Genomic DNA, 17,010 nt, shown 5'->3' with positions numbered 1-17,010 from the left:
GTCAATTATTTAAACTCGATAAGAATCAAGCAATGAAATGCATATATATGATAATGATTGATGTTGCTTAATTAACCCATTTATGATACATCAATGAAGAAAAAGTCTTAAAGATGATTACAAGGTTAATAGTAATTCAATCTCTATTATTGTCAATGCTTGGCATTGAATAAATACAAAATGTTGACATATTGCAAAGATACAAGCATATAATCAAATTATATAAAAAAAAAGATAACTAAATTTATTCCTTAAATGGACAGAACTCTTAATACAAAATATTAGCCATGCAAAGAAAATTGTTTAGTGTATGCAAAAGCTTGATTAATTGTATAGTATATGCAAAGAAAATAATGGAGCAATTCAAGACAATTTCTAGCTCAAATTTAGAGACAAACAAAGAGAATAATTTATTAAAAATTGTGAAAAATATAAGCTAATGGAGCCTTTTTTTGTGGTTGAAAAGGATGAAAGAAAGAAATCAAATGGACCATCATGGTCTAGAATCTAATGTCAAAAGGTCGACATGGATTAAATAATTAACATGGTAATGTTGGATTGAATAATCTTAATTCTTAGACATAATATTAAAAAAAATAAATTATTCAAAAATATTTAAATAATTTTTTTATTTTTTATTATATTTTTTTGAGTCAAATAAATCTTTACGATTAATAATTGACTAATTATTATTAACCAAAATATTATTTGATATACATTTTATATCATGTGCATACTTATATGTCATAATGATGACAATGTAATATGATGTCATAATCACGTGATACTTTCACACTCCACATTGACATCATGTGAGTATAAATAATAAGTTTTATTTTAATTAATGATAATTAATCATAAATGTATTCTTGACCCAAAATAAAAATTTTAAATTTTTTTTTTAAAAGACAAACTGATATTGATTAAGTGAAATGACTTGGGTACATAATGCTGCTTAAAGTCTTTAGCCTTGATTAGTAGAAGACTTTTTGCAGCCAAAAGGCCTACATATACCCATCACACATCCCTTGTCTGTACATTTTCACTAAGAACCATCATGTACCATCTTCTCCTTGCTCTAAAGAAAAATTAGAAACTTAATTGAAAAGTATTATACCTAATTTCTATGATTTAATCAATAATAATAATAATAATAATAATTAAAAAGTTCGAAGGGGATTGATAATCAAAACCCATGGGCCTTATGTCTCCCCTATACTAACAACTCTATTGATTAGAAGAAATGAAAATGATAGCGGGGGGGAGGGGGGGTCAATTTTTTGATATTGGGATTTTTCTTTGGCTTATAAAGAATCAAATTCAAATCACACTTTACATGAACCTTTATCTTCTTCTATCCTTTTCTTGGTTTTGCTTAATTCTATCCTTTGCTTGGTGACTCTTCGATTATGAAAGCTCACCCAATTCTTTTGTTTTCTTTTGTTTGACTTCTCCCTACCCTTTTGCCCATTGTGTAAGCAATACCATATATAATGCCTGCATCCAAGGATTGAAAAACCATTTATTTTGTTAGGTTTTTTTTATTTAAAATATTTTTTTTTATTTTTGAAAGAATAATCACATAATTCTTCTTAGTCTAATGATTGGATGCACAAAGATATTTGTCCCATTGGCATACATATATATATATATATATATATATCTACACTTGTACAATCAATTTAAGTTTTAATTTTTTTTGAATTTTAGGACTAAATAAGATATTAATAAGACGGGAATTAAGGTAGAGAACGATTAAATTAATTTTTACCTTTTTTAACCTCTTCGACCTTTGGTAAAGTTTAAAAAGTAAAGAGAATTTTTAAGATCCGAAATTTAAAATTAATGTGTAGTCTCTTCTTGAATTTCGTAAAGTTAATGCATTTAATACAATTTTTTTTCTAAAATAATATTTTAACTATTTTTTTATCAATATTTATAAACACCCGTTAATTGGGAAAAAAGAAAAGAAGGCAACTGTTTCATTGGCGATGATTATGAAAGGCAGTCACCATCTTAATCTAGCTATCAACAACTAATGAATAATTGGCTATGAGTAGGTGAAAATGGATGGATTTGAAAAGATGGAGAAGGGAAAGATAATGAAACATCTATACATGTATAGGTGTATATACTAGTTACGTGTCATCAAAAATTATGTCTTTTTATGGAGAAAACGTGTATCATAACTGTTGAAAGACTAATTTTCCCATAAATATTGGAAGCAAGATAGATAGTGAAAGATTTATATGTTTGCCAGCACTTGAAATTAATGTATAATTTCTGACTTTAATGTTCTTCCAGAAATTCTTATATCAGTAAGATGGGACTTGAATTTATAAGTAATTATAATATGTACGTCTTTTGAATCGAGAATGTGAACTCGTGACAAAAGTACATTTTGATCAATATGGATTAAATTTGCCATTATCAAACAATAAATATATATTTTGGATTGAAAATTTAATCTCGTAACAAAGTAGATTTTGATATTAAAAATGGAGATGCTTTGGCTAAAAATGAGTCAAATTCGCCATTACCAAATAGTGTAGGAAAAAAAGAAGAAGAAACCCAATTTAATGTGTCTCCAAGAAAAATTGTATGCTTTTGTTGTGACATTTTTCAAAGGCATTAAATTCACTATAAATTTTGTACCAGAGCAGTTCAATCTTTCATGCCATGATCTATGGAACTCGATTGGTACGAGAAATTAAACTTGAATAAGTTTACCAAACTTTTAAACCTAAATGCGAGACATCAAACTTATAATCAAAAAAACGAAAAAACAAGAAGGAAGATTTAAGACCAACCCTTTATTGGATTCATTCCTTAATATTATTTTATCAATATATAATACTTATATCATATATATTAAAAATTATTTAATTATGATCGTAATCTATCCATACGTACAATCTTATATATTAAAACATATAATATAAGTCGATCAATCGTTTGATAATTGCACAAACAATAATTGAGATTGAATCTATTTTGGTTTTAATCATATAATTCAACTAAATCTAAAAAAAAATAAAATTCAAAGGTCTGATTGATTGACTAATTAAAACCCTCTCATTTAGCTGTTCTTCACCCCCCAAGACCAAAGTCCGCCGAACATAATTTATTTCAACCCTTTCTTTAATTAAGTGTCATTATCAAAATTAATTACCCATTTTTCTATTAATTAAAAGAATCCAAAAACCGAAAGTCAAGGACTTAAATTAGAGGTTGGTTCTTCTTCCTCGGTTTCTATAAAAATTTACCAACTTTTTGTCCCCAGTTGCACCTTCTACACAACACTTTCAAAAAGGGCATGTCGGTTCATTAAGATAAATAATAATAATAATAATAATAAAACCTTGTCTCCATGCACAATCTAACCCACTTCTACTATAAATAATTTATTATTTATTATCATAAAACTTTTTAATTACATTATCAAGTCAACTCTACTAGTAAATAAAATTAATTTAAAATTTTCACTTAAATATCTCTGGTTTTGAACTTACAAATGAAAATATAATTTACGAGCTTCTTTTACATAACCTGACCAATTCGATTAATAACTATTTATAAATACAAATTAACAATAATAATTTTTTATTTTTTTGATCCGAACATATGATATAAGTTGAATTTCTCAAAAACCAAAATTTGGAAGTAAATATTACTTCACCCAAACTTTACTTCAAAGTCCCAACAATAAGCAACAACCTTTAGGTTTTTTTATTTTTACAGGAAATTAAAAAGAAAAGACAATTAATAATTTAATTACCCCAATTAATTGGATTTGTTCTTAAAAATTCAAATAAATTTTAATATTTAGTAATTTTAATTACTCACAATTGGATTTTCTCTTTCTAACGCAGCCAGACAAAAGGCTCACAAATCTATATGATTATATGTCAAAATCATACACAAAACACTAAAAGTGTGCTGTATTCCATATGTTTTTTCACTTACAAAAAGAAAGAAATTTTTAAAAAAATTTACCGTTTGTTTTATTATTCCTAGTTGACATAGATAAATTAAAAAATACAGCTTTTTTGCCCTGTTGCAGCACAATTAATCCTAGGATATTCTATATAAATAAACAATATAAGATTTGGGAAATCAAATATGTCTATTTTTCTCTTTTTATTTTTTATTTTTGGAACATATTTTGATTTAAAGTTGTAACTACCATCATAATTATCTTTTGAACTTCATCGGGATCTTTGTCTTATATTTAATTTTTTGTCTTATTTTTATTAGAGTAAAAATAAAAATAAAATTATATGACAAAAGTAGTAATGGTGGTATTTTTTTTCAACAAAAATAATTATAAAAAAACCCCAAAATTGTACGGTATTTTCACCTAGATCACACAAGAATAATAAGGAAATATATATATATATATATTATTTTGGTATGCAAATAAAAAAATAAAAATATTTAAAATATTAATAAAATGTAAATAAAAGATTTTGCTTGCTCTTCCGACACAACCCTAGTACTATTTAAGGAACCAAAGCCACTCACAACTCAAACCTTGAAACACACCCAACCCTCATAGCTTTCACGTACCAAAGGCAAAGCTCCGACTGGAAAACACGAAGGAAGAAGAAGATCAATGTCTTCTTTTCGTTTTCTTCTTCTCTTCACGATTTTCCTTCTTCTTTTCCATCAAAACTTTTCTTTTCCTTCCAAACAAACACTCCTTTTACCGCTCAAAAAGACTCTTGGTCATGACCCACATGCTTTTGGTCGAAGCTCTAAATTGCTTTCCTCCTCCGCCATCGCCACCGCCACCAACAAGCTTGCTTTCCACCATAACGTAACTTTGACAGTTTCTTTATCCGTGGGCTCGCCCCCGCAGAATGTTACTATGGTTCTCGACACAGGGAGTGAACTCTCTTGGCTTCACTGTAAGAAAGCTCCCAACTTAAACTCCATCTTCACACCTCAAGCTTCCAAGTCTTACAAGCCCATCCCTTGCACTTCGCCAATTTGTAGAACCCGAACCCGAGACTTAACCTTGCCGGCTTCCTGTGATCCGAATAACAAGCTCTGCCACGTGGCAGTATCGTATGCTGACGCTTCCTCGATTGAAGGAAATCTCGCGAATGAAAATTTTGTAATCGGAACCTCGACTCGACCTGGGTTTTTATTCGGGTGCATGGACTCGGGTTTCAGCTCGAACTCGGAGGAAGATTCGAAAACGACCGGGTTAATGGGCATGAACCGTGGGTCGTTATCTTTCGTGAGTCAAATGGGTTTTCCCAAATTCTCCTACTGCATATCGGGTTTTGACTCGTCTGGCGTTTTACTTCTCGGTGACGCTAGCTTCTCGTGGCTGAAGGGGTTAAATTACACTCCTTTGATTCAAATATCCGACCCGTTACCATATTATGATCGGGTTGCATATACAGTCCAACTAGAGGGTATTAAAGTTGGGAATAAAATGTTGAACCTGCCGAGATCCGCTTTTCTACCCGATCATACCGGTGCGGGTCAAACAATGGTTGACTCGGGCACCCAATTTACTTTCTTATTGGGTCCGGTTTATACCGCGTTAAAAAACGAGTTTTTGCAACAAACGAGAGGAGTTTTACGAGTTCAGGAGGATCCTAATTTTGTTTTCCAAGCGGCAATGGATTTGTGTTATCTAGTAAGCGATTCATCTCGGGCTAGTTTTTCCAATTTACCGCGGGTCAGCCTAATGTTTCAAGGGGCCGAGATGAGTGTGTCAGGCGAGAGGTTATTATATCGAGTACCCGGGATGAACAAGGGGAGTGATTCCGTGTATTGCTTCACATTCGGGAACTCTGATTTGCTAGGGATCGAGGCGTTTGTGATTGGCCATCATCATCAGCAAAACGTGTGGATGGAATTCGATCTGGTGAGATCACGGGTCGGATTTGCAGAGATCAGATGTGATCTCGCTGGTCAAAGGCTCGGGATGGGCCTCTAAAAACAACATGGACCCACGAAATGGCAGGGGATTTTTGGGGGTGTTTATAAAAAATGGAGCCCACATTGTCCAATCCATGGCCCACCTTTTTATGTAGAGGTGGACCTTTGATCGGACAATGTATGGTCTTGATTGAAAAAATGTATGGGATTTTTTTTATATTGTAAATAAATTTTTATTTTTTTAAAAAACTCTGATTCCCTGAATCTCTGTCGAGTTTGGTAATAATAGGGAATAAAGAATCAATCTCTGATCTGAAATCTGGAGGCTGATGATCATGATCAAACTTTTTTTAAAATTTTTTGAGTTAATTTTCTGAAACAAACAGTAAAAGTGTAGAAAATTCCAGGCTGGCAATAGTGAAAGCCGCCACATGGATATTCGGTAGTGGGCCAATGCCAGCTCTCCATGATAAAACCAAAATCTCTTTGTTCCATTTTTAATTTCTTTTCTTTTTTTACTGTTTTGGTTATTATATCAAAAATAAATATTTTTGAAATTCGGTGAGAGATTTAGCTTCCAAAAAGATTGTATAATAGATGACTTGCCGACAATAATCAATACGTTAGTATGTAAGATGAAATTATTATGTGATTATATTAATATTTATTATAATATATTAATATAAAATATGATTTAATTGAAGATATTTTTTTAATTAAAAAAGAAGAATTCAAATAAAAAATTATATATTAATCAATAAATCAAATATTTTGATATATTAAATATATTTAATTAATTATTAATTATTAATTTATTTAATTTAAAATAAATTATAAAAATTTTATTAAAAATAAAAAATTATTTAAAAATTTTAAATTAAGAGTCACATTTTTTTAACTACTTTATAACATCATCATATTTCTATTCCATTTGTTGGGATAAAAAGTTTGATATAACCAAGGTCATCGATATATATTATTTAACAATAAATTTACTTACTACTAGGCTGTTTTTGTGCGGTGAAGGCTAGTATTGGCTGCTTTTCAGTTTCTGCGTGGTAGAGTGGACCCTACTTATCAAAAGCTTTGATAACATTTCGAGAAAGCACGTGTACATCTTATAAAATGCCACTTTAATCAGTAAGTCAAAATCATACGTCGACACGTGGGGGATTGTAGGACCCACCTCAGTTAAAACCTTCCTACATTTTTTATTTTCTTTTTTTTTGTATTAAAAAAAAAAAAGAGAAAATTCTTTCAGCACAGAGATGTATTTTGCTCTGCCCCGGCTGTCACCTTATCTGATTCTTGCAGTGCCTTGTTTGTCTATTTGTCTGTTTTGTCCAAATTTAAATAGGTGTAATTTTATCATTCTAATTTTTAATTTGGGTAAAAAATAATTAAAACTTACCGATAAAAGAAAATTTCGTAACAGAAATAACAGAATATTTCAGAATATTTTAATTTCATAATAATTTAACCTAAATTTAAAAATAAATAATAAATTTAATCCATCATTTTGAATAAGGTAATAAAAAAATTAAAATACTTTTACTTTAAGTAAAAATATTAAATTCAAATACACATATTTACGCAAACGAGACCCCAAAAAATGAACTGTAAAAAACGAAGACGTGGAAGCGAGAAAGTGGTAAGCGACATCGTTTTGGAGTCTTCGTTATGGTTTAGAGACCAGAAGGCAAAAAGGGCTTCTTACAAGCTGACGAGGAAAGCGTTAGGCAGGAAACGCCCGACGCGTCCGAGTCGACTCGGTCCTCTAATCTTCTACATGAAAAGGTTGCCTCGACATTACATTTGTCCAAGACGACTCCGATCCGCCGTCGTTTCCCCTCCCGATCTCTGTAAGTAATCTCTCTCCTCTTTGATTTCTTCATTTTGATCAAATTTTTTCCGATTATTTGAAGCTTTAATCTGTTAATTACGGATCTGCTCATAGAAGCCACTTGGTTATGTAAATAATTAGAGATTAGGTTTTTTAGGTAATTTTCGTTGTATTTGCGGAACTAAATCGACGTGTTTTTATTCGATGTTGGAGTAAAATCTGTAAAATTTATTAAATTTAATACGAAATGAAATTATTTCGATTTTTCTTACAATTATTTGAATCTAAAGTAGATTTATGTTAAAATTTAATTAAAATATATTGGCTGGAGTAATTGTAAAATTAGTATACTGATTTTCTGATTAAACATTTTTTTTTTGAATTTATGCAGATTTTTGAGGAGTCAATATAGTAGGGTTGATTCTTTTATTCTGCTTAGACAGGAAAATTTGGGAACTTTTTTCATTATTATTGGTATGTAATTGAACTGGTGAATTTTATTTACACAACCATGAGTTTCGTTTTCCGAGGGACGAGATCAGATTTAGAGAGTGGATTTCCAGGATTCATTCCGGAAAGGCGTGCTGTGGTATGTTACTATTACTTCACATGCTTGACTTTGTATTGTTATAGTTATGATACCTCATCGCCTTGGGATTATATTGTTACAATTGATGAAAGCCCATATAAGGGTTCAAGTTACTCACTTTTAGCAACTTGAGGTTAAAATGGTTTTCACTGCTACAAGGGTTGGACTTAAAAAGTTACTTAGCCAATGGTGCTTAGACTTAGAGGATTATAGTTTTGTTTTATTCATTTGTAGTTTGTTTATTTTTTTCAATCAATATGATTTGATGTAAGTCTATTGTTTGTCAGCGTGTCCATGCAGGACGTCCTGTTAATTCCAACTCTCTTGTATTTCTTGTTACAGGTACTTGTATAGCTTTTTGTTTGTCTTAATTGCAACATATTTCATTTAGTTTGTTTATCTTTATTGATATTTTTGTTTGTTGTGACAGTACTTTTGCTATTCATGATATTGAACTCACACCAGATGTCACCTAATTTTCTGGTATTTTCGTACACTGAGTAGTTAAATTTTAAATAGCATGTTGTCTATCTGTTTCACAATGTTGAAATTTAAATTTTAAGGGACTTTCCTGTTAAATCAATTCATGTAGCTTTGGCTGGTCCTTGGAGTGTTTTTGATGGCCGCAACCTTAAGGATGTATGCTACCTGTCAACAACTTCAAGCTCAGGCCCAAGCACATGCTGCAGCAGCAAGTGGCCTTCTTGGCCATACTGAACTGCGGTTGCATATGCCACCATCAATTGCACTTGCAACAAGAGGGCGTCTACAAGGCCTTAGATTGCAGCTTGCACTTCTCGACCGAGAATTTGATGATCTTGGTATGGTGTTTAAATTTAGGCTTAATAATGTGTTTCATAGGTCAATACAGTGGTTGCCAATTTGTAAACCCTAGCTAGGACCTTTTCTGTTTGGTTTTGTGCCCATATTTTCTGCATCCTAATATTATAAGGAGTTGCTATTTATCACTAGATTATGAAACTCTGAGAGCACTTGATGCCGACAATGTCCCCACAGCTACTTCATTGAGCGAAGAAGAGATAAATGCCCTTCCAGTTCACAAGTATAAGGTGGCTGCTCCTCAAAGGTAAGTATCCATTTTCTTCATTTATTCGTGCACTTGATTCAAGGGCATAAACCTTCCTCTCAATGCATTTTGGAAGGGCACCCCTCTGCTTTTATGAAAGGAGGTATATATTAACAGCAGAGGTTTTTCTTCAGCTATCTCATTGAACAAGTGAACATTAATCAAAGCCCTAAAAAGGAAGCTGGAAAGAAAAGAAACTTTACAAGTGTATATTGTCTGTGTATGTCTGTCCTGCACACTTGCAGCACTATCTTGAGTGACTTCTATCCTGATCAAGTATGGCTGTCCAAAGTTGTCCTCGTGCATAACATTCACTAGCTGTTTCTGTGTATCATCTAGTGCCAATAGTTACTGCTATAGTTTTTCTATGGTGCTAGAAGTTTCGAATGACAAACAGATAACTGGCAGATGTTGGGAATGTGAAGGTTTTTTTTTTTTTTTTGGTGATGCTTAGATATATTTGAAAACGATTTTTCGACAGCTGTACAGAAGTGTCTTTATTTTCAGTTTTGAAATCTTTGAGTTATTGAAACATTGTTATAACCTTTTATTTTTTTTTTCTTTTGGAACCTATAAGCTAATAATCTGATGAGAAGTTGCTTTTGCTTTATAGCAGTGACTCTACAATGCAACAAGCATCATCTTCAAACTCACCTCAGGTATTTTTACAACTCTCCCTCTCTTTGTTTTTACCTTAGAATAGTAATTTTTAGTTGAGGATTCATATCTTGGGTTTGGTTTCTTTGTGTTGTTTTTTTGGCGATAGTGTCTTTGTGTTCTTTGTTTTGAGAAGGGTTGTGTAGTGTTTAGCTTAGAATAGTATACAAATGTCCGAAACATGACCACTGGCAGTTTTTGTTGGCAATGAAGGGAGATGTTGAATATTGGATTATTAACACTTTATGATCTTTTCCAAGGTAAGTTCTTGGGAGACTATATTTGAAAGGGTTTTATCTGTTAGCATTTCACATAATCTGGTATTTGAAGAAAATAGCGACTGCATGCTCTCTTGTTTTTTCCCGAAAATGAAGAGTCTAATTTGGTAACTTATTCTCTTTGGCAGAAGAAGCACGATTCTACTAATCCAGTTTGTGGCATGAAGGGCTCAGAAGATGAATTGACCTGCAGTGTTTGCTTGGAGCAAGTCAGTGTTGGAGACCTCATCCGCAGTTTACCCTGTTTGCATCAGGTTTTTTTTTTGCCCTCCTCAAAGTGGTTTGTTTTTCAGCTCTTTTCTCTATTTTTGGTTTTTCTCTTTATCATGAAGGATAAAAATATTTCCAGTTAATCTGGTTGGATAAAAAGCTTCTTTACATACCCTCTACTAAACTAGTAAAGCTAATGCAGTTTGAAAATAAAAAGAGGCAGTTATCTTGAATGTCTTTGTATTTTATGTAGAACAATGTCAGTCTTATGCAAGTTTATGATGAATTGCTGCAGTTTCATGCTAGTTGCATCGACCCATGGTTACGACAACAAGGAACATGCCCTGTTTGTAAGTTCCGAGCAGGATCTGGGTGGCATGAAACTGGTGGAATAGATGCTTCCTACATGGTTTAGTCACTTTAAGCTGTCTGTGCATCATTGTATCTAACATATAAATCTACATATACAAGCCCATTGACCAAAATGAGAGGTCGAATCCCTTAACTTATTTCTAGAATTGGTGAATCACTTGACAGCTGATGATTGTATGATCACCTAACAAGCTTGTATAATAGTTTGTTCTTGATGTTACAAAAGAATTCTGATCTTATGCCGTATCTTATCAATTATGTTGGCAATCAATTTTTTTACGACATTTGAAAGATCAAACAGAGTCAGCATACCGGGATCAATTGGTCAAGTATCATCTTTTAGTATGAAAGATTAAACTAAATGTGTATGCTTTCAAATGACATGCATGGGCCATTTTTGCATGAAAGGTTAAACAAAGTATATAAACTTATCACCATTTTCAACATAGTTGCTATGTTGCAGGGATAAAAGGGTTGTAGCCACCCTTTTGCAACATTGACAGTAACCAGTATCACCATTTAAAAGAGCTTACATGGAAAATAAGTTTGATACATTTTTTATTAGTCCAATCATCAAATATATCTTTATATTAGTGTGTGATAAGCAATTATTTGGCTTTGCCCTTCCCTTTTCCTTGACCTTTCTTGGCCTCTAACTTGGCTTGAATACGGGCGGCAGCAGCAGCTTTTGCTTCTTCTCTCTTCTTTTTTTCTTCTTCCTTCACAGCAGCAGCAAGTTCCCTCTGCTTCTTCAGCTCTCTGATTTTAAGTTTATCAAAAGGTAAATGAAATTTGCATTGTTCCATGTACCATATAAAATGCAGAACCAAAGACAATAAGGGCAAGAGAGAAAAAGAATGAGACTTACTCTAGCCTAGCTCTCTCCTCTGAAGCACTACCAAGACTAGAACCTTTCCGTGGCCTGCACGACAGTAACTCCACCTCGAAAATAAGGGTTGCACTGCCATAAAAAATACGCAATCATCTAAAATTCATCCTTGAGAAATTAAAGAGATACAAAATAATCCCATTTCAAAGGTAAATATCCAAGCAGGTCAGTTTGATTGTATACTCAACATGAGGATCATCCTAGTATATGTGCAAAATTTCCAGATGCATTAACAGTGCCAATTGTTAACTCTCAGAATGCATTTTTTAATGACATTTAAAGATGACAAGAGACACACATACTTAGGTGGGATATCAGGTGGAGAGCCTGCACTACCATAGGCATACTCTGGCTTGCAAGTTATTTTTGCAACTTCGCCAACCTGTCAAAAAGGTTAAAAAAGATATGTAATGGAAATCTAAATCACTTAAAAAAACTGCAGGAAGAAAGCATATGTGACCTTCATGGTTCTCAATGCTACGTCCCAAGCCTGAATAACTGTGCCCTTCCCAAGCTCAAAGGAAAAAACAGAGTTATCTTCATGTGTAGTATCAAAAACTTCACCAGTTTCAGCAAGAGTGCCTTCATAATGAACTGTTCAACACCAAACAAGCAAATTTTACAAATCAGGAATCTAAGGTGAGTGCTCATTATATACTTAGACTACATAGATAGAATAAAGATAAAATGGTAAAAAGCTTCAAGCTATCTCATAGCAAATGAACAAAAGTCTGCATGCGACAAGTGCATACCATCAACCATAGGAAGGTCCTCAGAAGGAGCAAGAGCACCAGCTTTGGCTCGAGTTATGATCTTCTTAACAACACCTCCATCGCCAGTCAAATCAATTACATCATCCATGGTGTCTAGACTATTAAAAACCTGATCAAGCGAGAGAAACAACACGTATGGAAAAAAAAAATTGAATTTTTAGAACCTTATCAACATCAGTTCAGTGATTTTAGCCAATAAACTAAACGCACATGCACACATTAGCTCATGATATACCTTTAGACAATGAACAACAAGGTGAACCTCAAAGACAGAAAGGCAAGCAATTAAGAGTAACTTGTCAAAAAGGTTGTTCAAGACATACAAATAAGGTAAATGCAACTCAAATCCATTACAGCACCCTCCAATCCCCAAAAGCTTTACCATTCTTGCATGTTCACAAACAAAACATGTTGATAAAACATTACAACAACAATAACTGCCCTTCTCCCGCAACCCAAAGTCACATACACGGATCATATCTTGCCATAGTAAACAAATTTGAGACCAAAATTGGAAAAAATTTTTACAACAACAAATTCAAACTTACAATTAACTATTTTCCTTACCATTTCTCTCAAAAATTAGGGATAAATAGTAAACCCTAAACCCTTCTACCCTTGTTCCACCCCCCCCCCCCCTCTCCCAAATTTATCCCCAAGAATTTCCCCAAATGGAAATATGAATACCATACCATCATTTTACATAAAAGGGTTCATTTCTCCTACAATTTCTCTCATAATCATAATTAAAAAAAAAGGTAAAACCATAAAACCCAAGGAAACCCAATTCCTCAAATTTCCTTCCAATCTAATTACAGTGGCTTAAAAACCCTAAGGCTTTAAAAGAAATTCAGAGAATGAACAATTTAGCTAAGTAAATAGATGGAAAGTGTTCTTGGACTGACCCGGACTAGAGCGAGGACTGAGGATGCGAAGACAGAGTGAGCGATTCGGTATTCGGGTCGGGTCGCAGGCGATGTTTCGGATAAATCGCCGTCGGTTCTGGTGGCCATATACGCGTCAAATTGGAGCTTTGTTTTGGGGGTTCACACGAAGAGTTTAAAAACAAAAAATGAAATTAAACTGACTTTTCCCAAAATGAAAGAAGACGAATAATATTCCCACTCGCGTTCCTAGCGTGTGCAGAAAACGGCGAAGAGAAGAAACATTGAATTCCATTCCCGTTTGCGTAACGCAGGAAGGTGAATCGTGCTCTTGTGAGTTGAACTCTTTGTTGGTGGATGAAGCTGGGCTGATGGGGTCAATGGCTCTGATGGATTGGGCTTAATGCCCTAATGAATTGGGCTTAAAGCCCAAATATGCAAAATTATTAGAGAATGGGCGTTTTAATTGTACATGGCCTCGGCCCCCAAAAAAGAACCGAATAAAGCCCAAAACATTGAGATCATGAAAGTTAGACAAAAGCATTTCAAACTGAAAATTTTCATAATAAATGTTTAAAATTAAGATACTTTATAATCGGATTCGAATAATAAAATTATTACCCGTAACTGGTTCAGGTGAAAGTTTTAAGATACCCACTACCCAAACTCATTAATATGATTTTGAATATTATAGTAAATTATTACCAACCATTTGGATCTCATGAACTCATGACTTTAGATAAAGACACATAAATATTGAACATGAGAAATATTCAAATTACATTTTATTAACTTTTAATTATTATCTTTATCGAATAAAATTTGTTCTCATCGTTTATGATTTTAAAAATCACTTGTCGAACTCATTCTCTTTCTTACTTGGAACTTATTTAATAATAAAAAAATTATTTATTTGAGTTATCCGTAATTATGACAACTGAATTTTTTGTTACAAAACATACTAAAAATTGCTAAATCGACATATACAAACAATTGTGAGGACATCTCATTACTCCAATGCTACATCTTGAGGGATGAAGTATTAAAAGCCTTTACTCAAAATCAACAAGGCCTTATTCATGTACAAGGTTTAGCTAAGTCCAAATGCAATGCATAAGTCCAAGCATACACACCCACAATACATAAGTCTAGGCTAAGGCACCCCTTATTCAATGTTTAGTGATAGCTTAATAAAAGAGAATACCTTGTTCCTTTGACCAAAAGGATCTTGCCCCATAATAATTGTGTTTGATATTTAATTTTTTTTATAATTAAAAGGGAGAGGATTTAAATTTTATTTTTTAGATAGTGAAATAATACATTAATCAATGAACTAAATATTTAAGTATTTATTTAATATTTATTTTATTTGTTATAAATTTTATAATTTTAATTAAAAATATATCAAATTTTCAATAATAACTATCGCCAAACTAAATCCATTCCGACAACTCTAAAACTAGATTCCTAAAAGCCTATATCGAGTTCGAAGAGTATACAGTGTATTTTGTTCAAGAAAGAATGAGCCAAAAGACTATCTTGTCATGGGCGTGGGTCCCAAATTTCTAGCCTTCCATGTGCCTGATGGTCCCATTCGGAAGGTGACTGTCCAACGGGGGGTTGCCATGTGGTCTGGTTCTAATTTCAGGCATTTATCATACTGTTCCAACTTCTAAGCTTGCGTGTTCTTGATGTGACCATTGACCAAACAGGGACCTAAGGTTCCGCCTGTTTCATAGACCTTGTCCTATATAAGGAAATTCTCCGGGTTTAGGGCTAGGCCCACAAATGTGTTTATGATTTTGTCTTTGGTAAGGGGTTAGTCTTTCATTTTTTCAAGGCTTTGTTTGGATACCACTTTTAACGTGAAATTGCAATGGTGATAGGTGTTGACGGTCGATTTTTTTTTATTTAAAATATATAAATTTATAATTATATATAATTATTTTTTATGTAAAATCTCAAATCTACCATTGCTTTTAGAATTAAGATTTTGGACTTAAATCTATTGACTCTTTAATAGACAAGTAGAGGAATGCGGTGCCATAAATTGTAGTAAGTTTTTTAAGGATATAGTGGCAGCTTTCCTTAAACTATGGACCACTCTAACACCAATTTTGGTTATGTTATTGACATGAGAACATTTTTCTCTATTTACATTGAAAAAAAAATAAAAGAAAAGAGAGATTTGGGATTTCATGGTGGAACCAAATAAATGACAAATTTTGGACTTATTGAGATGGAAAAGAATTAATATTTTATATAGGTTGTGGTCACAAGCTAAGATTCCATAATCAATGCAAAGCAAAATAATAATAATAATAAAGGAAGATTTGGGTCATTGTTGCAGATAAATTTGGGTCCAAATTGGTTTAAAAAAACAAAAGGAAACCCATCATTATAACCTCCAAAAAGAAATAGAAAACAACATTACTCTTATAGACCCACAATTGACTTGGTAAAAAAAAAAAAGAGTGCAAATTGATTTATCATTGTTATCCAAAGTGTAATGATTAATAAAATCAACACACCCAAATATCAATTCAAAGATACTTAATCATCCTAGTAAGATTTGTGGGGTGACTAATGTTCCCACTTTCTTTGTTTGACCTAGTGTAGGTTTGGGGAGAGGGGGGGTTCTAGGCCACCTCCTCTACCCTAAAAGTTTAGGGATTCGGAAATTTAGCAATTTGCTACTATTTCTTTTTTCTTCCTTCTTTATCATTTTGTTCTTGTAAATTGTTTTCTTTTGGGGTCCAATTGAGCACGCCAAGGCTAAAATTCAATCATTAATGTTCAAATATTGATCTAGTTTCTTGAGTGATGTTTCTTTGATTACCTAGAAAGAGCATGCCATGAAGAATATGAAAACGGCAAAGAAGAAAATATAAATAAATGAAAGCAAGCTTCTTCTTTGACCTAAGTCTATGAGGATCAAAAGAAAAAGTGAGAGACAAAAGCCAAAAAAAGACAACCTATTGCACTGATTTGTCTTAGCCCACAATGGAGATTTAGAGGTGATCAGTTTCTTTCAATAAACTTGGACTAGACAGAGATGTGATTCACGTGAAAAAAAAATTATTTATTTTTTTTAATTCAGATGATACAAAATTAGAGATAAATAAAAATATGGGTAAAATACTTAATTTTTACTTTTTTTTATACTAAAATATAATAGATTGATTATTATCGAAATTAAGATATGTAATGGATTTCGTTAAAATTTATTGTTTAGTATGATCATATTCAAATTCAACACATTATTCTTTATCTGGAAACATGAACTAGAGACGTTCTCTTACTTTACAAAGTTACACCCATAATAACAAAACTTCACATTATTAACAACACATTTTTTGGCATTTACTTTGGACACAAACAGATCAAATGTCATGGTTATATAACAAGATTGAAAGAGACCCACCATCAATCAATTGATTCCATATATATATGCCAATGGGTCTCCTCTCTTTTATTCCTCGACTAATTGCTTAAAATTTACATAATACTTTATAATCGAATATCTTATA

General features: G+C 32.5%; 3 protein-coding genes across 4 annotated transcripts; 2 read left to right on the top strand and 1 right to left on the bottom strand.

Annotated features, from left to right (window-relative positions):
* The first annotated feature begins 4,518 nt into the window (after positions 1–4,518).
* On the top strand, positions 4,519–6,147 carry LOC110424922 (Eukaryotic aspartyl protease family protein). The gene has a single exon (XM_021439631.2). The coding sequence runs from the start codon at positions 4,616–4,618 to the stop codon at positions 5,954–5,956; it is 1,341 nt and encodes a 446-aa protein (XP_021295306.1). The 5' UTR covers positions 4,519–4,615; the 3' UTR covers positions 5,957–6,147.
* Positions 6,148–7,595: 1,448 nt separating this feature from the next.
* Positions 7,596–11,173, top strand: SDIR1 (RING/U-box superfamily protein). 2 transcript variants are annotated; one of them, XM_021439633.2, is made up of 9 exons: positions 7,596–7,760; positions 8,133–8,330; positions 8,618–8,672; positions 8,761–8,813; positions 8,923–9,151; positions 9,303–9,417; positions 10,034–10,076; positions 10,481–10,606; positions 10,858–11,173. In XM_021439633.2, the coding sequence occupies exons 2-9, from the start codon at positions 8,253–8,255 to the stop codon at positions 10,975–10,977; spliced, it is 819 nt and encodes a 272-aa protein (XP_021295308.1). In that variant the 5' UTR covers positions 7,596–7,760; positions 8,133–8,252; the 3' UTR covers positions 10,978–11,173. The 2 variants fall into 2 exon arrangements, with proteins under 2 accessions (XP_021295308.1, XP_021295307.1); XM_021439632.2 differs by having other exon boundaries at positions 10,031–10,076.
* Positions 11,174–11,336: 163 nt separating this feature from the next.
* Positions 11,337–13,796, bottom strand: LOC110424924 (FKBP-like peptidyl-prolyl cis-trans isomerase family protein). Its single transcript, XM_021439634.2, has 6 exons — positions 13,502–13,796; positions 12,576–12,705; positions 12,284–12,417; positions 12,126–12,205; positions 11,803–11,895; positions 11,337–11,693 (listed from the first exon to the last, which is right to left on the bottom strand). The coding sequence occupies exons 1-6, from the start codon at positions 13,607–13,609 to the stop codon at positions 11,543–11,545; spliced, it is 696 nt and encodes a 231-aa protein (XP_021295309.1). The 5' UTR covers positions 13,610–13,796; the 3' UTR covers positions 11,337–11,542.
* Positions 13,797–17,010: the final 3,214 nt, after the last annotated feature.

Source organism: Theobroma umbraticum, unplaced genomic scaffold, assembly GCF_002168275.2.
Source record: "Theobroma umbraticum cultivar Fairchild unplaced genomic scaffold, ASM216827v3 scaffold_81.0, whole genome shotgun sequence".
Lineage (NCBI taxonomy): Eukaryota > Viridiplantae > Streptophyta > Magnoliopsida > Malvales > Malvaceae > Theobroma > Theobroma umbraticum.
The sequence above is the reverse complement of the archived record's forward strand: the minus strand, read 5'-3'. Positions and strand labels throughout refer to the sequence as shown.